At 44.2% G+C, this 24,515-nt stretch overlaps 1 protein-coding gene across 6 annotated transcripts in view; it reads right to left on the bottom strand.

Moving 5' to 3' along the window:
- Positions 1–24,515, bottom strand: part of tns1b (tensin 1b) — a 277,921-nt gene that overhangs the window by 102,382 nt on the left and 151,024 nt on the right. For all 6 annotated transcript variants that reach the window (XM_071340784.1, XM_071340787.1, XM_071340788.1 and 3 more), the window contains one exon: positions 6,231–6,269. In XM_071340784.1, the coding sequence (XP_071196885.1) occupies positions 6,231–6,269 (39 nt within the window). The remainder of the gene's footprint in view (positions 1–6,230; positions 6,270–24,515) is intronic.

The following is a 24,515-nucleotide window of genomic DNA, read 5'->3' as shown; positions in this document are numbered from 1 at the left end:
CTACTATCCTTTCTCCCTCCTTCCTACTCTCCTTTCTCCCTCCTTCCTACTCTCCTTCCTCCCTCCTTCCTACTCTCCTTCCTCCCTCCCTCCTTCCTACTCTCCTTCCTCCCTCCTTCCTTCCTACTCTCCTTCTATCTTTATTATATCCCTATATGGTCACCTCAAATTTTTTTGCTAGACCATGGTGCTCTTTTGAGATTTCAAAATACATACTGTACCATCTGTGTTGGCCTACGTTTTATGAATACATCCTGTACAGTCACAATATATAATAACTCCTCATGATTCTGTGTGTATATGTGTCAATTGAACTGTTGATACTAAACCGTTGATTGACAATTCATTTTGTTTTTGGTTTGAGCAATGTCGTTCCAAGTTTTTTTTTATGAAAAGGAGAGATGAAAAGCATGGGTGAACCCAGAATCACAGGCTATTTACCCCTAAATCATTTTGGAAAGCCTAATTTGCGAAGTTATGAAACACGTCAAAAACGTAGACGTTTTTTTAAGGGTTTTCACATTCTTTGCATTGCATTCTACAGATTTATGCCCCAATGAAAATTCCTCAATCCATGCAGGTTCAAAAATGTATCCCATCAAGGGAGCATGTGCTTTCCTTTACATTTATTACTTGGGATTGGAAGGAATTGCCTGTTTCATTCACACGTGTTCTCCCATAATCATTTGTTTCTAGACAGAAAGCAGTATAGTTATGGTAGAGAGGAAAAATGTACAATCGTCGAGTTGAGTAAAAGGATCTAACACTACACTGCCTCCTGCTGGTGATGATAGGAACTGCAGTCTAAATACAAAGCAAGGCTACTGGAATTCAGGCCTAACCAATCCCTAGTGTCAAACTCATTCCATGGAGGGCCGAAAGTCTGCTGGTTTTTATTATTTTCTTTTAATTTGTGTTCAATGAAGACTCAGACAGTCAGGTGAGGGGAGTTCCTAACTAATCAGTGACCTTAATTGACCAATCAAGTGCGAGAGAGGAGTGCAAATCTGCAGACAATCGGCCCTCTATAGAATGATTTTGACCCATGTGCTCTAGACCCTACCCTCTTGGCACTTGTGTAGATCTGAAAGGATTGGATGGGTGTATTTTATGGCAGAAATGTCACCTTTCAGAACTACATGAAGTGTAGGGGCTGTGTCTGGACAGCATTCAATGGTTTAAAAATGTAACTTCAACCCCCCATGCTTTCTTAAACCACGGAGCTCAAGACATCTTTCAACTTCTCACACATAAATACACTTTTATTTATGCTTCTGTCAACAACATTGAACATTTACCTTAGTTTTGGCAGAATCATGAGGGAGGCAACAGAAAGAAACTGTTTGTTTACTAAAAAAAGGACAGGATGGCTGTTTGGCAGGAAACAAAGTAGATGTGAGTTTCCTGTCAAAGCCCTCTTATGTCTGACACCTAAAAAGGCAATGCTGTTTCGCCTGTCTCAAAGCTGCATCCAAGCCAATTACAGGTTGATTTAAAACCCTTAGTTGTCGTCCAGACTATGCTGAATATGTGACGATGAATAAATAAAGAGCCCTTCAAATTCCTCATGGACTGTTAAGGGAGCTACCTGGCACTGTCCCCAGTATTAAGAATATAATAGTCGGTGGGCGAATATCACAGACATACTGCACCACATACAGAAAATTAAAGACATTTTTTATTTCAAGCAAGTGAATGGAGACAGAGACAAACACGCACGGACCTATAGGCACAGTCGCTCTGACAGACACAAATTTAAACATGCAAACATACATTTTAAATACACACACATTCCCCCCTAACACACAAACTGTATCAACCCCACCACACACAGGCGCAATTTACCCACACACGCAAACATCTGCTAGTCTCCCATGCTTAGCAGCCCCATCTGCAGCGTTTCACAGAACATGGTTTAGAAATGTAAACATAAACGATGACGGAGAGAGGAGGGGGGGGGTGGTCTTTAGCTCACACTCATACACAATTCTGGGCCTACGATCTCATGGTGGGTTTCTATGGAAACAATCCAATGCTGGAATTCAAAACTGAGCCATGCAGAGCTGTGGGAACCTCCTGAGCCAGCAGTGTCCATAAACGACCTCTGACCTCTCTCAAAGTTCGCACTAGGACCCGGACGGACGGAAGTCACACGCAGGCCAGCCAGATCGACCCATCCCAAATGGACTCTTCCGCTCTCTCTGTTACATAACACATGACATTCTGGTATGCACGAGAGACTAGGGTTCTGTGATTATAAACAATTGTGGGGGACGACGACGACACACCAGTGGGGACGGAGTGATGCTAGTCTGCTCATTCTCACTCAGTTTGGAATGTGTTCTCTCTTTTCTCTCTCTCTCACCCTTTCTTTCTCTTCTCTCTTACTCTTTCTCTCTCCTTCTCTCTCCTGTCTCATGTCCTATTATGGCTAACAGGGTTTGGCCACTGATACAATCACAGCATACACAGATGATGATATAACCCAATGGCCGATGAGGACTTCCATGACTTCCAATCTGAGCCAAAACTATGAGGGCTCTGTGTTTTCCCCCATTGTTTGTTTTCCTGTGTACAAATATGCCTAGCTGTCTCTCGCCTTGTATATTTGGACGGGTCAAAGAGAGAGTGAATCAAAATGTTCCTGAAGAGAACAGTTCTACACGCAACTTAGTGGAGTCCAGCTGTATCCATATACTACACAAAGCACACCATTGCTGTTTTACCTAAACTTTTGTCCTCCAGGGACTTTCATTTTGAAGTCAAGGCTCTTATTGTGAAAAAAAAGAACGCTAACCAGAAAAATCTTTCATATGGCCCAGCTTCAGCTGACACAGGCACATTAACACACAATCAATACTTGTCATCAATACTAGTCGACATCTTTCAGTGCATTATATAATGTGTATGTACAGCTGGTAAAAAGAAACATCCATCTTTCACTTGGCATATACAACATGGACGGCCAACCTTACGTGCTTCCCATGTATATGCACATGCCTACGAGATAGGAATCACATAATATTATGGGATACTTGGTCCTGTCCTGTATACAGAACGTAATATGGCATATCAGCCGAGTATGTGCAGCTGTAAACACTGGGCTAATTGAAAAGATCTTGCCCATCTCTGCGCCACAGTTAGAGTCATTACACAGCAATGCACTGGCACGATTCCCCAGCCGTGGTTTGTGTTGGTTTTGTGTGTGTGTGTCTGGATGACGTAGGTGTCGGAGGCATTGACTGAGAAACAGCTCTGAGTGGATGCAGGTAAACACAAGCCTGAAGGGATTGTTTAAAGGTGTATGTGAATTATTACGTGTGTGAGTGCTGCATGTGTATGTATGTCTCTGCGTGTTTCAAACCTAAAACCAGTTTATTATGTTCTGCTCTCTCTCTCTCTGTCTCTCTCTCTCTTTCTCTCTCTCTCTTTCTCTCTCTCTCTGTCTCTCTCTCTCTTTCTCTCTCTCTCTGTCTCTCTGTCTCTCTCTCTGTCTCTCTGTCTCTCTCTCTGTCTCTCTCTCTCTTTCTCTCTCTCTCTGTCTCTCTCTCTCTCTGTCTCTCTTTCTCGCTCTGTCTCTCTGTCTCTCTCTCTGTCTCTCTCTCTCCACACTCTCTCTCTCCACACTCTCTCTCTGGGAAATTAAATTGCAGGCCCAGCGTTAGTTAACATGAGGGCACGTCTCAGGAATGTACTACCCAGCATGCCCCACTCACCTCCAAGCATGGGAGCATGGAAGTCCCGCTGGGGGAGCTATCGCCTCATCACTCACTCTGAGGACATCCTTATCGCACCATGATCACACCAGAGCTTCCACAAGACAGCTCGCATTGGACACCCCACTCTCCAACACACTGGAGTCCACAGAAATCTATTGATGCTATTGATCTCTATGCTGTAGTGCCGGCTCTATAGGCTACATCCCTTTGCTGGTTACGTCCTAACTATGTATTTCTCCCTCACATAGGGTACTGTACTCTCAACTCATGACTTCACTATATGGACCTCACTCTCACACACTCTTCCTAACATGACAGTCACAGCATCCGCATAGTGTCTTCATGTACATCAAGTTAAAGACTTATATTCTCTGGTGTGTGTCTCCCAACACACCAAATCACTAGAATCACAATAAGTGACTTTATTTGTAAAATACTATGTTAATTGAACCCCTCATCATTTTAGCCATGAAGCGATTATGGTGATCTTCCCTCTGTTCTGCACCTGGACAACACAACTGTCTAAATCAGATCTCTCTCTCTCTTTCTTCTAGAGGTGAGGAATTCACCAAACATGGAGCTGCCTGGGATGGGAGGAGAGAAGCATCCTTTCAGCCAGAGAGCAGCCAATGGCTGAAAACACACACACAAATACACACACACACGGTTGCGCAAACACACACAAGCATACACACACACACACACACGCGAACACACACATACACACACAATTTATCCTATATACAATACACTTTGCACTTCACAACAATACAGCTTCACTACTATTTTACTTACCTATGGCTCATACAGTACCACTGTGTATAACAATCAAACAGCACATTTGAGTTCTTCCCAACCTAATAACAAATAATAACGTTTTGAGAACGCTAATAAACTGCCATGACATGTCGTGGAATGCAGTGTTGTTTCTGCAGGGTTCTGTTAAATGTATCATCCAGAATGGAAAAGAGGAGTGAGTATAAGAGGTGCAGGAGCGGTGTTTTATCAAGAAAAGTGGTGTGGGGGTGGGAGGTGGGAAGTACAGCCCTAAGAGGGTAATCCCTCAGCAGCTATCCAAAATACCGCAGAGGTCCACTTCCTCCACACACACAGACGCACACACACACATCAAACATAAAAGAAGTAGCCAATCATGAGTCATGTTGCAATCACTCTAAAATCCATCACTCTGCCTAGTTAGAGACTACATAGCCTACTTACTAATGCAATGAAGCAAAATCAGAGGGAGAAAATAATGTATGCAAACCAAACATCTGCACAAGCAAATGGTACTAGTGTGAAGTTGTGGTATTTTCTCCTGTTTCCTGCTCTCTGTAAGGCCCGTTCGTCCAGCTGGACTCAGTTTCCTCTGGTAAATACTGCCACTGTTGTCCTTGAGAACCATATTTTGTTTTCACAACACAGCTGCTGTAGGCCTCCCGAGTAGCTTGCCTGTGTGTGTGTGTGTGTGTGTGTGTGTGTGTGTGTGTGTGTGTGTGTGTGTGTGTGTGTGTGTGTGTGTGTGTGTGTGTGTGTGTGTGTGTGTGTGTGTGTGTGTGTGTGTGTGTGTGTGTGTGTGTGTGTGTGTGTGTGTGTGTGTGTGTGTGTGTCTTCATGCATGTATGTGTGTGTGCACTTTCTCTCTCCTCGGTCGTAAAAAGACCATATGTCAGTGAATGTTTTACATCTTAGCTAATTAACGTTTAAGTGGGCAATCAGCAAAATGTTGGGTGTGATGTCTACCTCTGGGGTGAGTTGTCTTGGCATAGGGACAGAGAGAAAATGACATGGGAGGCCATTTCACAAAGTGAAACTCCCCTGTAGATGACATACTGGGGAAGGAAAATAGATAAACCCCCTACTTTGGGCCTCAGAACAGCCTCAATTCGTCGGGGCATGGACTCTACAAGAAGTCGAAAGCGTTCCACAGGGATGCTGGCCCATGTTGACTCCAATGCTTCCCACAGTTGTGTCAAGTTGGCTGGATGTCCCTTGGGTGGTGGATCATTCTTGATACACACACACATCCTTCTTTAACCTGTCTCTCCTTCATCTACACTGATTGAAGCGGATTTAACAAGTGACATCAATAAGGGATCATTGCTTTCACCTGGATTCACTTGGTCAGTCTTTGGCATGGAAAGAGCAGGTGTCCTTAATGTTTTGTATACTCAGTGTACATTGCAGGCTACTCTTTGTCTTGCCAAGGATTAGAGTAAATGTATACACGGAACGTGCAGAGAGGGCAAATAATTCCACATCCAACAGAGAATCTCAAACCCAGACCAAAAAAGGTAATGCAGCAACATTATGTTGTTTTTATTGCCCTTGCTCATTCGTTGGATTCCCAGAACCAATTCCCTGGATGTTTGGATGGCATTCTGAAGAAGGGATTACTCCACAATACATGGACACACTATTACTGACATATTTACATTGTGTAAGTAACTGTATTGTAACTGTTGAGCAATATATATATATATATAGAGAGAGAGAGAAAAAACATCTTACCAGCTCATAGTTAGTGGCAGGGACACAGGACGAAGACACCTGGAAAAGAAAATGAAGAAAATGTTGTATGTTGCAGATTATGCATAAGCGCATACAGTATACAGACAGTTGATACCTGATTTAAACTCTCAAAATTTGACCTGTGTGATCCTGAGCATTAGTCCTTTGTTTTTACTGTATTCTTCAATATAGTATATAGTACATTTCCCAAAACTATTCCATCTTATGAATGTGTATCAATGTGTATGTGTTTAGGTATATCACAGGAAGAATATGACAATACCCTAGTGATCAAAATGTCTTAACAGAGATACAGACAACAGACCTAAGAGATGCTGTACAGTTCATTTTAGAATAGAATGATTTTCTTGTTTACTTCATTGTTCCCATATGATCCATATCAAAGCTGGCTAAATCACTTTTGGCCCAGGCTGAGAGGCTGCGAAAAGAGAACAATACATTAGCATTGAGCTCTGAGCCAACCTCAATGGACAATCTAATAACACAGTCAATTTCCGACTGTGTAACAGTATGCAACAAGTGAAAGGTAGCCTAACTGCTAACTCCTAGCAGCAGTTAACTAGCTTATCTTAGCACCAGAAAGTCAATAATGTTTAAAGGCGATTGTGAAGCCTACTGGAACCCATGATCTGCCAAGGTTGGCGCTAACCTCTAATCCGATTAGCGCTCTAATGGCTGCGACAATCAATCCCAGAGTTCCGAGCAGAAGCACGAGGACTGGGAGGGGGTAAACAGGAAGAGGATAATAACGAGGGACTCAAATAGAACACTGAGATGAACCGTTTCCACATGAGGACCATCAGCCAAACAGTAAGTTGTCAGTGATGTTCCCTTCCTAAAAAAGTCTATCTTTCACTTCATTTTCAAACAAAATACTATTGTTAGGAAAGGCTAAATTAGAAGCAGGAGACAGTAACTCCGATTCAATCAGCTGTTGACCTTTTTCACTTGCTCATCTCTCTATCTCTCTTTGCCTTACCCCCCCCCCCCCACACACACACACACCCACGTTCTCTCTCTTGCTCCCGTAACAGGGCTGTCTGTCAATGCTGGACCACTATCTCTGTTTTAGTGCTAAAAGGTCAGCTGTAGGCTATCAGGGCTGTTAGCCTTTAAAAGCCCTGTCATTCACAGAGGCAAATCCTTGACTAATTGTCCCTTGCGGTGTGAACAGAAGACTTATGGTTTCTTGGGGTCTGCTTTATGTTTACACTAAAGCTAGCACATTCCTTTCTGTCCACATAAAAAGCCTGAACAGTCTCTAACAGTCTCCACCAAAACTCCCCAAATGTTGCTTCAGGCAATGTAAAGCACCGCAAATAAATACAATGGGACAAATCTGTCACGGCAGAGAGTAAATCAAGGATTATCCATCGCTAAGTCCATACAGTGGTTGATCTGCAATTCTAATACCGAGCTTGCTACTTCTTTGTACTGTAAGCAAAAGCCTCATTCAATAGCTCAGTTGTTTTCACAATGCATGGCAGCAATGACTCAATGCTTAACTCTCTCTATTGTCTGTTTCTGATTTCTTTGTTCATGTAGTTTATAAATCAATGTAGTTTATTCATGAAGCTATAAATGGAATGTGCAGATTTTCTAAGCTGACTAAGGCATTACCTTATAACGTTGGGACAGTGAAGGTATAACTGCGACAGTGGTTACTAATTTTCAGTGAAGTTTCACAAACACACAAGAGGTCTACACAAATTCACCTGAATGCCAATTGGTCCTTACAACAAAGCAATCTCAAGATCCTCAGGGAGCTCAAAGTCAACTGGATGTTTTCAAGCTAGAAAATCACACTGGACATTGCTAGTGTGACTATACAGCCAACACACACGTTGATTGGATCAAGCTAAAAGCATCACTGGACGGTAGCCATTGGGGTGTGAGTCGGCTTATTGGATTCACAAGGTTATATCGGATCCGTGAGTCACGTTGGGTCATCAAAGTCCTTGTCGTTTTGGAGGCCGTTACTCAAAACCCTGATGGAATAGAGGAATGCGGACTGTAAACAGGAAAGCATTGCTATCTGATACCAGCAAAAAGAGGTGCATAGTAGTTAGTTGAGCATGTATAGAATGTAGCATTTGTAGGGAACTATTTAAATACAGTGTACACCAAAATAAATGCTGTATCTCTGACTTATGACTGACTGTAACCAGATAAATCAAGTAGCATGAGGACAGCTCCATGGAATGCCACTTGTCTCTTGAGAAAGGCTGCAGTTATTATTTAGAGGTGCTGCGAGTTGACAAAGTACAGTATCTCAGCCTGGTTCAAGCCTCCTCAAATCACCCTAACCATGCCTGCCCATGTCTGCACCTCACCCCCCAACCCTCCCATTCACTCCACACACTGACAGCTGCCCCCTCCATGCCTCTCAGCTCATCCAAGGACTCCAAGGGGCCTGGGGTATGTCTGAGCCCCGCTGAGGTGCCTCCTCCCTGGCCTGGCCCATCTCATCACATGGCCCCCACTTCACCCCCAGGCTCCTGCTGCTAACAGTTAAGTCCACCTGCAATCAGTAACCACTCCGACACCTTGTGTGTTTCACCCGAAATTCCCGCCCTTTTCTACTTGCCCTGCAATCCTCCATGACCCTCCCTTGAGTGAGGAATTTTCAGGGTCGGATTGGTATCGAGGATGTGCTTATCGAGGTTGCCGTGAAGGGCATATGCTGGTGGGGTAATGGAAAGTGGTCTTTGGGATTGCTTCACAAATCAGTAACACTTGACAAGTGTGTTAAAGCAAGTGCTCTATACTGAGGATTAACAAGGCTAAGGGCTAAGGCTAATCTCAGTCAAATATCCAAGGGTGTCATTGACACCCCCGCCCCCCCCAAAAAAATATAATAATTATAATAATTATCTTTTGTCTCTCTGTGTTTCATAATTTTCCTTCAATTCACAAGAGGCTGAATGTATCTCAGGTGAGAAAGCATCCGAGGGAGCGAAACAGCGCCGCTCTGACTCTCCACGTGTAGGCTATCATTCGGATACTGTCTGGTCCAAACGAGTATGACATTGTTGCCGCCCATAGCATTGAATACAAGGGAAGCCAGCAAGCATTTGGCTTCCCTTGACAAAAAAAGTATAACAAATTTGCCAATCATTGTTGAGCTAGGGAACTGTTGTAACGGCAGCCTTCCTCCTCTTCGTCTGAAGAGGGGGTGTAGCAGGGATCGGACCAAGACGCAGCGTAGCTCGTGTTCAACATGTTTTAATAGACGAGACGAAAACGTGAACACTTACAAATAACAAAATAACAAACGTGGCAAACCGAAACAGTCCTCTCTGGTGAAACGAACACAAAGACAGGAAACAACCACCCACAAAATCCCAACACAAAACAAGCCACCTAAATATGATTCCCAATCAGAGACAACACAAAACACCTGCCTCTGATTGAGAACCATATTAGGCCAAACATAGAAACGGACAAACTAGACACACAACATAGAATGCCCACCCAGCTCACGTTCTGACCAACACTAAAACAAGTAAAACACACAAGAACTATGGTCAGAACGTGACAACTGTGAATGGTCCTGCGGGAAAAATGTCAAGGGAAGCCAACTTGGATTTGGCGTCTCCTATCAAATTGCTTTAAGAGCCTAGGTCATTAACAGAAACAACTCGAATTGTTGCATCTCGTTGTGTTGTTGTCCTCCGGTGGCTAGCTAGCTAAATTTGTCCCTTTCCTAAATTAGCCATGGATGGAGATAGGGATTTGGACTTGTGGTTTTACTTAATTCTCTGTACAGGCCAATGATTATAACGGCGATTCGGATCCAACCATTAGTTCAATATGTAGCTAGATGGAGAAGGCTAATGATAACTAACTAACGTTGCGATGAATGGAAGTTAGGCTAGCGACCAAGCATTTTAGCCAGGTAGCCTAAGACAACAAAAAATAAAAGTGTGTACTGTATGATAGAGTGATAGACCGTTTTGTCAACATGAAAGAGAAGAGGATGGCATTGACATTTCTCTACAAGTAGGGTAAGTCAACATGTTTTTCTACGCACACACATGCACGCAAACATAAATCAGAACCATGGACATCCACATCATATTTAGGTTATGTTGATTAGACTAAATTGGTTTTGGTATCTTTCAGCAGAAGTGATTTGATGATGTTGAAATGTTGAAGTTGAAATGGTACTTGAATAGTGGAGGCAGGTCCATTTTTCTTTGCAACTTGTGGTAACTCTCTGTGGTTCAAAATCAATAGTTGTTTAGTGGTCGGAAAATGACGGAAACATTAACTTGCTTGACCATGCTGTAGGTCATGTAACTGTCTTACATGCAATATGCGTTGTGGACTTCACCGGACAGAGGTTGCTATCCGGTTTTGTGATAAAACAAAGGTGTGGTTGAATTTATTCTGCAACCGTCTTCCTATTGTCTCGGCCTTTAGGCCTATATATCACAGTGGCAAGGCATATGAACTAACAGGTTATAGAGCAAACAACACAGTGTAAGTTGTATTATGGCTTTTTTTCAGGGGGGGGGGGGGACTTGGCTTCCCCAGTGATTTTAACCACACACCGCTACAGATAGGCAGACCAATGCACTATGAATCCCAATGAATTCCTGTGTGACAAACAAAGTTCAATGATGGCCCTCAGCAAAACATTTATTAAACATGGAGCGACCAACAGCTAGGCATAAAATGAATGCAATTTAATGGATTTGAACACAGCTGGAGGCGGAGGGACATAGACTTATTTAGTGAGTAAGTTCGACAAAAGAGCAGAAAAAAAGGTAGAACAATTGACACAAAGCCTAAAGCACGTGGGCCTATTCAAACAGTCCCTACAGCCAACTGATGGCATTTCAGACGTGAGACATGAATTCCAATGGGATGACGACATTTGGACTAATAATATTGTAAATGCGTAATCTTTGACCACTTCGGGCTCCTTACTTGGCCACAATAATGAGAACCCACAGTAGGCTAGATTGAGAAAGAACGAAACAGGTCTACCCATAAAATAATAACTCAGATTCTACCCTAGGTAGCCATTTCCATTGAGTTGTACTCTTGGCTTTAGAGGCCAACTGTAACACATAGTTTAGCATGCATCCTGTAGCCTGGCAGGTGGTCAAAGACTAGGCACAGAGACTGTTAAGAGAAGGACCAGGTGAACACAGCATTGGGCCCACCGCAGGTCAAACCGTGGGTAACCGCACTGAGAAAATATTACCCTGACACTCTGAAAACTAGAAGTAAGTAAGTGCAGAACAGAGGGAGAAATTAGTAAAGAAGAGTTGGAAATGTGAACAGATTTGCAGGTGGAGAATGGCAAGGTGTGGCATAGAGAATGGAAGGAGAGCCTCAGTGAGCCTCCAGGTGACTTTGTGAATACAGGTGAATACATATAATTGCATTCATAATGATTTATTCAAAAATATGTCATACTGTAGAGCAGGGTTATTCAAAGTCAGTTGCGACCCCAGAAGTGTCAAGGCTGTGGGTAACTGGTGAACGGAGTCAGGCGCAGGAGAGCTGAGATGCGTGGACAAGGTATTTAATACAAGATAACACCAGTATAAACACAATACAACGGTGCGGGAAAAATACCGGTACCACGAAATAAACGGGCGTAATAAGAAAACCCGGCAACAAAATACCAGCCGTCAGTAACAGCCTGAACAATAGAACAAACACGCACACAAACATGGGGGAAACCAGAGGGTTAAATAATGAACATGTAATGGGGGCATTGAAACCAGGTGTGTAGAAAACAAAGTCAAAACAAAGGGAAAATGAAAAGTGGATCGGCGATGGCTAGAAGGCCGGTGACGTCGACTCCGCTCGAATAAGGAGAGGGACCGACTCCGGCGGAAGTCGTGACAATAAGGGGGAAACGAGGTGGGGTCGCCCCAAAAAACAAATAACTACATTTTATTAAGAGTACAGATTATTGTATGGGACAATATACAATGTTTTGGGGAAACGCAATTCGACAATTATTTTGAGTAAATGTATTTATTGGTTGCTTTTCATTTTGATAAGAGATTATTTGTTGATGTAAAAATCGAAATTGACAAATTTTAAAGATGTGTCATTAGATTTGGGGTGGGGTCGCAATAAATTATTTGATGGAAATATGGGATCCCCGCCGAAAAAGTTACCTTCTTTTCTCTTTCTCTCTCTCTGCTTACTTTCTATCAGGACATTGTAATGCCTTTAAGGACCTGGGTAACAGATTCAAGTGGAGTATACAAGTACTACATTTACAGTGGTGGAAGGAGAGGAGGGACAAAACGTTTCCAGACCACTTTAGTTAGCATGGGGGAAAAACATAAAGCCTTTGTCAGTGTATGGGTGCAGGGACAGCCATGAGCGTGTGTTGATGCTATCGAAGTGTACGAACAAGTGTAATATAATAAAGGGTAATTGTGTTGTTGCATTCTGTACATGCTTGTGTTAACAACATTAAATCAAGGTCCATTTCCCGCAGACAAAAGTCCATGGCAAATGGCTCTGTCAGTACTGGATATACAGTCGTTTCATTGCTTACAGGGGAGGATGTACAAACATTGTCTTGTGTTGAGCTACTACAGATAAACTACAATAGATACAGCAATATGATCAATTTGACTTATCTGGTTATTGATTTCACAAAACAGTTTAGTATTGCTCCGTTTGGGTTGATGGCTTGGGATCATGGCTTAGCTTGCGTTGATAGTCCTGCAGCCACAAGTGGTCAAAGAAAGAGAAAAAAAAGCAATAATTCTCTTCACAAATTGTTTGATTGTGGCAGTGTGAGAGGTGAGCTGCTGGTGCACTCCAGGCTACCATTACAATGTAATGAATCAATCGTGGTAGGTCAGGTGTATTTCCAAAGTGACAAAAATGGGCATAGCACCACTCAAACCTTCAAACCTCTGGCACTGGCATAAACACAAGAGCTCTCCTGAGTGCTTTAATGTTTACTCAGACCCAATACATCCATGCATCTGGAAATTCCTCATAGAAATATTCAGTGTGCAAATTCAATTTACTTGGCGTAACCAATAACAGAGGGCTTTCCGTAGCAGGGGTATCTTAGTTTGCAAGATTCTGTGTTAGTTTGGACTTATTGGGTATAAACAATAGAGAAAGGAATGAAGTGGAATCGCTGGCCCATGTGCCTGTGCCCATTCCCCCTTCAGAACAGCTATGCGTTCCTTTCTCTTTTTTCTTTCAGTGTGAAAAGTAGAACATCTTCAGCTGACTGCCAAGCTCTGATCCATCCCACACTGACTACATAACATTGTTTCCCTTCTCAATATGTAAATAGCCAGTCTTTTTCATATATATCTTAATCTCACTTTCTATCTACAAACTAAATATACTTCCTACAACCCGCGTCACCCAATGCAGTAAGGATCTGCTATTTTTATTCCTTATTACTGGAACTTCCATCAGAAGCAAGCCAGCTAACTAGCTTCTAGTCTTTGTTAGCCAACGGCTAGCGGTCTTCACCTTTTTCTCGGTCACCAGCCAACCAGCCTTAGCTTGGCCAGCCTTAGCTCGGACAACACCTGCCAGTTTGCACAGCGCGATATCAACCCAGAGCATATCGGACTGGTTCTCTCAACCATATCACCGTATTCCTGCCGCTCTGGATCATTACACCGGATCATCGCAGCTAGCTAGCTGCAAATGAGTGGCTACTGTTAGCTAACGCCTCTGTCCCGAAGCAAGACCAGCTAGCCTTGAGCTAGCCTCGAGCTAGGCCCATATATCAGCTAATTCTAGGGCTACAATACCTCCTTTGCCAATAGGCCTGGACCATTTATTGTCGACACGGAGCCCTGCCGATCCATCACGACTGGACTGCCGACGTGATCACCCGATGTGGTCTCAACAGGCTATTCTGTTACGATGTCGGCGAAGAACCATCTACTAGCCCCGGCCCGCTAGCTTTTCTGAACGCTGTGTCCCCTGCTCGCCTAGCGTAGTAGTGACTACCAAACGGCACCCTGACTCACCTATTGCGGCTCAAACTCAGGTCCTGTATGTACCTAACTGACCCGCTCTGCCCATTCATCGCCATTTACCCGTTGTTGTCTTAGCTCTCCTGATCAACACCTGTGATTGCTTTACGCCTCTCTCTAAAGTCAAAATGCCTTGTCTACTGCTGTCTTGGCTAGTTCTTATTGTTTATTTCACTGTAGAAGCCTCAGTCCCGCTCAAAATGCCTTACATAGCTCTTTTGTCCCACCCCACACATGTGGAGACCTCACCTACCTTAACTGGTGCCTCCAGAGACAAAACCTCTCTCATTGTCACTCAAAGCCTAGGTTTACCTCCACTGTACTTATATCCTACCATACCCTTGCCTGTACATTATGCCCTGAATCTATTCTACCACGGCCAGAAATCTGCTCCTTTAATTCTCTGTCCCCAACGCACTAGACGACCAGTTCTTATAGCCTTTAGCAGTACTCTTATGCTACTCCTCCTCTGTTCCTCTGGGGATGTAGAGGTTAACCCAGGCCCTGTAGCCCCCAGGTCCACTTCTATTCCCCAGGCGCTATCATTTGTTGACTTCTGTAACCGTAAAAGCCTTGGTTTCATGCATGTTAACATCAGAAGCCTCCTCCCTAAGTTTGTTTTATTCACTGCTTGAGCACACTCCACCAACCCTGATGTCCTAGTCGTGTCTGAATCCTGGCTTAGGAAGGCCACCAAAAATTCAGACATTTCCATCCCCAACTACAACATTTTCCGCCAAGATAGAACTGCCAAAAGGGGCGGAGTTGCAATCTACTGCAGAGACAGCCTGCAGAGTGCTGTCATGCTATCCAGGTCTGTGCCCAAACAGTTTGAGCTTCTACTTTTAAAAATCCAACTTTCCAGAAATAAGTCTCTTGCCGCTTGTTATAGACCCCCCTCAGCCCCCAACTGGGCCCTGGACACCATATGTGAATTAGTTGCCCCCCATTTATCTTCAGAGTTTGTACTGTTAGGTGACCTAAACTGGGATATGCTTAACACCCCGGCCGTCCTACAATCTAAGCTAGATGCCCTCAATCTCACACAAATTATCAAGGAACCTACCAGGTACAACCCTAAATCCGTAAACACGAGCACCCTCATCCTGACCAACCTACCCTCTAAATACACCGCTGCTGTCTTCAACCAGGACCTCAGCAATCACTGCCTCATTGCCTGCATGTGTATTGGTTCTCGGTCAAACGACCACCCCTTATCATTGTCAAACACTCCCTAAAACACTTCAGGCCTTTCTAATCAACCTGGTCCGGGTATCCTGGAAGGATATTGACCTCATTCCGTCAGTAGAGGATGCCTGGTTATTCTTTAAATGTGCTTTCCTCACCATCTTAAATAAGCATGCCCCATTCAAAAAATGTAGAACTAAGAACAGATATACCCTTGGATCACTCCAGACTTGACTGCCCTTGACCAGCACAAAAACATCCTGTGGCATACTGCATTAGCATCCAATAGCCCCCGCAATGTGCAACTTTTCAGGGAAGTTAGGAACCAATATACACAGGCAGTTAGGAAAGCAAAGGCTAGCTTTTTCAAACAGAAATGTGCATCCTGTTGCACAAACTCCAAAAAGTCCTGGGGCACTGTAAAGTCCATGGAGAATAAGAGTACCTACTTCCAGCTGCCCACTGCACTGAGGCTAGGAAACACTGTCACCACCGATAAAACTACGATCATCGAGAATTTCAATAAGCATTTATCTACGGATGGCCATGCTTTCCACCTGGCTACCCCTACCCCTGTCAACAGCTCTGCACCACCCACAGCAACTTGCCCAAGCCTCCCCCATTTCTCCTTCACCCAAATCCAGATAGCTGATGCTCTGAAAGACCTGCAAAATCTGGAACCCTACAAATCAGCTGGGCTTGACAATCTGGACCCTCTCTTTCTAAAATTATCCGTCGCAATTGTTGCAACCCCTATTACCGGTTTGTTCAACCTCTCTTTCGTATCGTCTGAGATCCCTAAAGATTGGAAAGCTGCCGCGGTCATCCCACTCATCAAAGGGGGAAACACTCTAGACCCAAACTGTTACAGACCTATCCTATCCTATCCTACCCTGCCTTTCTAAAGTCTTCGAAAGCCAAGTTAACAAATTGTCTGGACCTCTGGCAGTTTCTATGGGGGACTCTTTTCTCCGTATACATCAATGATGTCGCTCTTGCTGCGGGTGATTCTCAGATCCACCTCTACGCAGACGACACCATTCTGTATACTTCTGGCCCTTCTTTGGACACTGTGTTAACAAACCTCCAGACGAGCTTCAATGCCATACAACACTCCTTCTGTGGCCTCCAACTGCTCTTCAATGCCAATAAAACGAAATACATGCTCTTCAACCGACCGCTGCCCGCACCTGCCCGCCCGTCTAGCATCAATACTCTGGACGGTTCTGACTTAGAATATGTGGACAACTACAAATACCTAGGTGTCTGGTTAGAATCGGCTTCCTATTTCGCAACAAAGCATCCTTCACTCATGCTGCCAAACATACTCCCATAAAACTGACCATCCTACCGATCCTTGACTTCGGCGATGTCATTTACAGAATAGCCTCCAACACTCTACTCAGCAATTGTATGTAGTCTGTCACAGTGCCATTCGTTTTGTCACCAAAGCCCCATATACTACCCATCACTGCGTCCTGTATGCTCTCGTTGGCTGGGCCTCGCTTCATATTCGTCGCCAAACCCACTGGCTCCAGGTCATCTATACGTCTTTTCTAGGTAAAGCTCTGCCTTATCTCAGCTCACTGGTCACCATAGCAGCACCCACCCATAGCACACGCTCCAGCAGCTTTCCCTGAAAGCCAACTCCTGCTTTGGCCGCCTTTCCTTCCAGTTCTCTGCTGCCAATGACTGGAACGAAATGCAAAAATCACTTATATCTCCCTCACTAAATTTAAGCATCAGCTGTCAGAGCAGCTCACAGATCATTGCACATGTACACAGCCCATCTGTAAATAGCCCACCCAACTACCTCATCCCCATATTGTTAAAACATTTTTTTTCTCCTTTGCACACTAGTATCTCTACTTGCACATTCATCGTCTGCACATCTATCACTCCAGTGTTTAATTGCTAAATTGTAATTATTTTGCCACTATGGCCTATTTATTGCCTTACCTCCCTAATCTTACTACATCTGCACACACTGTATATAGATTTTTCTATTGTGTTATTGACTGTACGTTTGTTTATCCAATGTGTAACTCTGTGTTGTTTGTGTCGCACTGCTTTGCTTTATCTTGGCCAGGTCGCAGTTGTAAATGAGAACTTGTTCTCAACTAGCCTACCTGGTTAAATAAAGGTGAAATAATAATTTAAAAAACAAACATTTAGCAACACTGAAGGGCCAGGCGAGGGGATGGATGTGAGTAACATCTTAGAGAGAGAGAGAGGGGGAGAGAGACAGAGAGAGAGAGGGGGAGAGAGAGTTAGACAGAGAGACAGAGACAGAGAGACAGAGACAGAGACGGGCAGACAAACAGAGAGACAGAGACAGAGACGGGCAGACAAACAGAGAGACAGAGACAGATACAGAGAGACAGAGACAGAGACAGGCAGACAGACAGAGAGAGAGACAGAGAGAGACAGACAGACAGACAGACAGACAGACAGACAGACAGACAGACAGACAGACAGACAGACAGACAGACAGACAGACAGACAGACAGACAGACAGACAGACAGACAGACAGACAGACAGAGAGCGCACATGGCAGAGGGGTGAAAGAGGGGTGTGAAATAGAGCAGGCTTTGACACACTCTAAATCCCTGCCATGTTTATTCTCCCTGGCGAGGACTGGAGAGGCCTGCTGCGTCTTCAACAGGGCCGCCTGTTCATTCTCACTCCATCTTTGTTTGGCAGAACTACTGTCACACGGCAGAGAGAAGCTATGCCTTGTTTCTTTTGTTACTGCACAGTGAGGTCACACTTCCTCCAGACTCTTCAGGATGACATGTGGGATCAAGTCTTATTTACCAATGAGGTGACTTGCACATTGCCATATTTTTATTGTTTGGCAAATGGCCAAGCATTGAGAACCCCATGGAGACAGTGAAAGAGGGGAAAAGGGGAGGCAGAAACAAGGAGAGCAATAAAGTGGTAGCCTGTTCACAGATCTGTATGTGTGACCATAGGAGTTGGCAAGACAGCACAAACTGATCTGGGACCAGGCTAAAAAGGTTGGTTATTGCTTAGAATACAGATAACAGAGGGGAAGGTGAAGGTTAATCTCCAATCACGAGGGAGACTTGTGTCTCAGGATGGTAAATTGGTGGTTGAGATATCCCTCTAGTGGTGTGGGGGCTGTGCTTTGGCAAAGTGGGTGGGGTTATATCCTGCCTGTTTGGCCCTGTCCGGGGGTATCATCGGGTGGGGCCACAGTGTCTCCTGACCCCTCCTGTCTCAGCCTTCAGTATTTATGCTGCAGTAGTTTATGTGTCGGGGGGATAGGGTTAGTCTGTTATATCTGGAGTACTTCTCCTGTCTTATCTGGTGTCCTGTGTGAATTTAAGTATGCTCTCTCGAATTCTCTCTTTCTCTTTCTTTCTCTTTCTTTCTCTCTCTCGGAGGACCTGAGCCCTAGGACCATGCCTCAGGACTACCTGGCATGATGACTCCTTGCTGTCCCCAGTCCACCTGGTCATGCTGCTGCTCCAGTTTCAACTGTTCTGCCTGCGTCTATGGAACCCTGACCTGTTCACCGAACGTGCTACCTGTCCCAGACCTGCTGTTTTCAACTCTCTAGAGACAGCAGGAGCGGTAGAGATACTCTTAATGATCGGCTATGAAAAGCCAACTGACATTTACTCCTGAGGTGCTGACTTGCTGCACCCTCGACAACTACTGTGATTATTATTATTTGACCATGCTGGCCATTTATGAACATTTGAACATCTTGGCCATGTTCTGTTATAATCTCCACCCGGCACAGCCAGAAGAGGACTGGCCACCCCTCATAGCCTGGTTCCTCTCTAGGTTTCTTCCTAGGTTTTGGCCTTTCTAGGGAGTTTTTCCTAGCCACCGTGCTTCTAGTCCTGCATTGCTTGCTGTTTGGGGTTTTAGGCTGGGTTTCTGTACAGCACTTTGAGATATCAGCTGATGTAAGAATGGCTATATAAATACATTTGATTTGTGTATGAGGGTAATAGCGGATTCCTGCCATGAAACAATATCAGAGTCACAAGTTATTTGAACATGACCAAGCAATGGAAGAACATAATGTCCATATGATCAAATGTAAGAAAGTAAAATGCGATAGATAGATGCGTACCACATTTCATTGTAGTACACTTTATTGTAAAATTGCAATGTATTGTATCGTGTTGTAGCTTATCATAATATGTGTAAGTCTAAGTCTATTGGGATATGGCAACATTAGATTACTCACCCTTGGTTACCCTGAGCTGACATACAGTACTATAACTCAATTTGACTATAACTGCCTTAGTCAAGCCTTGGAAAGCAACAGTTCTTTTGTCTCTCAGGGAGCTGTGGCAGGCTGAGACAGGCTAGCACTGACAGGCAGCCTGGCTGGCATTTAGCACATTTGTGGAGAAGAGTTATGGGGATACAGAAATCCCCTTCGCGGGCAGGTGGGCTGGTTTGATGCTCCGGGTCTAGTTTTAGAAACACGGCGACAGCAGACTAACTGGCACAAAACATGAGTTATCTCTCAGTGGCGTCTGAGGTCTCTGGTGAGATAGATGGGTGGATGTCTATGTCTTTCTCTATCCCTCATACAGACATGGGTGCGCCACACGACATGCATACTGTATGCACAGACACATACACAGACACGCGTGCATACACACATGCTGAATAAGTACAAACTGTTCACACACTCCCTTATAACCACAATGTGTTTTGCACACAATCTCAGAATTGCTGATGTGCAAATAAATATGTCCATAATTGACTCCATTAGAGCAATATTGATACAGTACATACACATCTCTGGGACGCCAACTGCATACCTTCGCTCAAATAAGCATTAATCACCGCAGTTTCATTCCAGAGCCAATATTGAAATGTTAATGAGCAGAGCAAATAAACTCTTCCATTTGGGGAACATAGAAAGAGTTCCACTTTTCAGTAAACGTTTGTGGGGCCTGTCTCTGTTTGTGGTTCTCTTTATGGACCGTTTGGAGAAAACACATGTATGCTACACGCACGCACGCACGCACGCACGCACGCACGCACGCACGCACGCACGCACGCACGCACGCACCGCACGCACGCACACACACACACACGCACACACACGCACGCACACACACACACACACACACACACACACACACACACACACACACACACACACACACACACACACACACACACACACACACACACACACACACACACACACACACACACAAACACAATGTACAGCATACCTGCTTGCACACCCAAAGACAAATACTGTCATTGAACTTTTTATACAAGTCACCATTTCTGCTCCTGTAAGGTAAATCGTAACATTGTACTGTATGACACTGTTGCCAATTGTGACTATAATATCGCAGCCGAATGTGAGTGCAAGAGTCTATGTCAACCCCAGTTTCTCTGTTGAAGATCAGTTGACTGCTCCATGCTGACTGCATGACCAGCCCTGTGGTTTTATTGCTGCTGGTCTGGATGGTGAATATTTGCAGCATGGAAGGATCCAGACCTGGCAAGGTGTTTCCTGCCCTTTTTCCAATACTAAAGTCCTTCCATCAATCAAGGCAGAAAAAGCAAACAAGAACACAAGGGCTTTCTGATGAAACCGTGGAAACAGCTAGGGCCTGCATTCCATAAACATTCCACAGGGAGACTGGGGGCCTGATAAGAGAGAGCGAGAGAGAGAGAGAGAGGCCTCATGGGAGGGGATGTTACGCGGAACACAGCCCCCCTTCTCCGCACTCAACTGCTGGCGCGCACCCATGGTTCCCAGGGAGAGAATATTTCACATAGCGTTCGGGGAGTCGTCTGGAGTTTAGGGAGGAGTAGGGGTGGGGGATGCACATGCTGGCTGATGATAATGATGGGTGGGATAGGGACAAAGTAAGAGGGTACTTACCTTCTACCTAGCCTCTCTAGCCTTTGCAAGAAAGTGATAATGTATGGAGGGGCTAAGGGTCTATACCAGGGCATTGGCAACATGCGGGCAAGTGATTTTTTTTGGCCTCCTAAAATACATCTTAATTTTTTTATAATTATGTTCCGGCACCTCGACCATCCACTCCAGACAAAAATCGTCCCGCTGCTGAACAAAAATATAAACGCAACATGCAACAATTTCAAAGATTTTACTGAGTTACAGTTCATATATGGAAATCAGTCAATTGAATTAAATTCATTAGGCCCTAATCTATTGATTTCACATGACTGGTAATACAGATATGCATCTAATGGTCAAAGATACCTTGAAAAAAATAGGTAGGGCCGTGGATCAGAAAACCAGTCAGTATCTGGTGTGACCACCATTTGCCTCATGCAGCACGACACCGTCTCATTTAGAGTTGATCAGGCTGTTGATTGTGGCCTGTGGAATGTTGTCCAACTCCTCTTCAATAGCTGTGCGAAGTTGCTGGATATTGGAACTGGAACACGCTGTCGCACACATCGATCCAGAGCATTCCAAACATGGCAAGACAATGGGCCTCAGGATCTTGTCATGGTATCTCTGTGCATTCAAATTGCCATCAATAAAATGTAAATGTTTTCATTGTCCGTAGCTTATGCCTGCCTATACCATAACCCCACCGCCACCATGGGGCACTCTGTTCACAACATTGACATCACCCAACCGCTCGCCCACACGATGCCATACATGTGGTCTGCGGTTGAGAGGCCGTTTGGACTTACTGCCAAATTCTCTAAATTGACATTGGTGGAGAAATGGTAGAGGAATTAACATTGTTAATAATTAACATTCTCTGGCAACAGCTCTGGTGGACGATCCTGCAGTCAGCATGCCAATTGCACGCTCCCCCTCAAAACTTGCGACATCTGTGGCATTGTGTTGTGTGACAAAACTGCACATTTTGGAGTGACCTTTTTATGCCCCCAGCACAACGTGCACCTGTGGAATGATCATGCTGTTTAATCAGCTTCTTGATATGCCACAGCTGTCAGGTGGATTGATTATCTTGGCAAAGGAGAAATGCTCACAAACAGGGATATAAACAAACATGAGAGAAATAAGCTTTTAGTGCGCATAGAACATTTCTGGGATCTTTTCAACTCATGAAACATCGGACCAACACTTTACATGTTGCATTTATATTTTTGTTCAGTGTAGTTCCCTACCTCTGGTCTATACTATCTAGCCATGCTGGGGAACACGGAAGTAAGCCACTTCCGTTCTTCTGTGGGAGGCAGCAGGTACAACACAGGTTTTCTGTTAGATATAACAGCTGGACTGCTATCAGTTAGTTGTACATACAACAAAACCAGGATCATAAGCAGGGCACCTCCCCCATAGCTGTCATAAACATAGTATGATCAGTATCAGTATTAGGGCCTTTAGTCGCTTAGTTGCATTTGTAACTAGTTCGCTTGAATGTACAGTAGGATCTCTATTGATCACTATTGATGTGGGAATGGGCATCATTCAACCTCTGTCAGTGTTGAATTACTCTAGACTCCAATAGGTTTGTAGAGGGCAAACTATGAGTTGTAAACTATAGATTCAAAACAATCACTGTACACCAAAACACAATGTTAATGCCATAACCACCGTGAATGTGATCTTATATAGTATTCTATTCTACTCCCTGGGGTCGTCAGAGAAGTCACTTTCAATAAGCATAATGGTGTAGTCATGTAAACCGGGCTCCCTATTTGACTGACGGTGTCCCAGGAGGGTCAAACAGGGCCGTGGATGACTCAGTTCTACTACGGTGGTGGGATGTGGTTGAAGAGACAAAATACAGCGAGCCATTGATTCTGACAGAACTGGCAACCGACAGGGCTGCCATTTTACTGTAATCATCGGGGACAATGTTACCCGCAGCCGCAAATGTAAACCCCCTTGTCAAGCTTACAGGCCGCGGCAAAGGCTGGGATTGCGAACAGAGGAGCGGAAACAGGGTCTCGTTCTCCTCTTTTATCCCTTTCCTTCACTCCCTTCCAGCAGCAACCACTGGTCAATAAAGAGCCGTTATGCGAGGCGAGACCGCCGTCTTAATTGCATGGAGGCATTTTGGAGAAATCAGCTATTATTAAATGTCTGGGCCCAGTGTTCCCCATTAAGGGGTATTATACGGGCTCTGAATGGCCTTAGTCTTGAGGAGCTGGCATGGGACTTTGTTGGTGGAGAACCGTGAGACCTTTAGATCACATTGTGCACCATGTGTGACTAGAGTATAGAAATAGGATGAGGTTGAGCCCTGACACTGATCTAAGGTCAGTTTTATATTGTGCTATGCACAATTTGTTACTTTACAAGTCATTGGGCATTCTTCATAACATATGATGACAATGGCAATGGCAATAGGATGACTTCAGTCCTGCTCTCCTTTTAAGTGTTACCAAAGCACACACCTGTAAAGCACACCAGATAACACATGGCATGATATTAATTTGCACAATTACGGTCGCTATGGATTTTTTTTTTAGTTACAGTACACCATTCTCTTGAACAACATAGCATTATTATACTTAAAAAAAAAAAACATTTTCATTACCTTTTCATAGACGCTTGAGTGGGCATATTTTGGTCACAGTTGGCTTTCCACTGTTTAACTGGCAACTCTTAGTCATGAGTTATCGTGACCTTCTTTAAGGTTACTTTGCCACGAAATGTTCTGACCCTCTGTAAGGTGACAACTGAATGGACAACTATTCACTATGTCCAAAACAACACACAGGATGTTTTCACTCAATCTCCTTAACAAACCTCCATTTAGGTTCGGTCAACATTAATACCGTAGAGGAACCAAAAGTCTTTAAAGTAGCCATGTGTAACATTAGCTGATCTTCTTCAAGTATATGGGGCCTTCAGAAAACATGGCCCTGTGCCCTCAAAGATTTTATTCATCTCACTAAAAGCCAGACTGTAAACAATTAACCGTTGACACATGTATTAGTGCAGTGCTAATGTCTGCTGCATAACGTGTGCCAACGTTAAAGCAGCGTTGAATCTGATGGGAGTGCATACTGAGGCTGGTTCTATTTTTCAATAAACTGGGCACAGTATATGATGACGTACACTGTCTGATGTGCTGTCGTTTCTTGTCTCTCTCTGGAACA

The sequence above is a fragment of the Salvelinus alpinus genome, chromosome 14 (assembly GCF_045679555.1).
Source record: "Salvelinus alpinus chromosome 14, SLU_Salpinus.1, whole genome shotgun sequence".
Classification (NCBI taxonomy): Eukaryota; Metazoa; Chordata; class Actinopteri; order Salmoniformes; family Salmonidae; genus Salvelinus; species Salvelinus alpinus.
The sequence above is the reverse complement of the archived record's forward strand: the minus strand, read 5'-3'. Positions and strand labels throughout refer to the sequence as shown.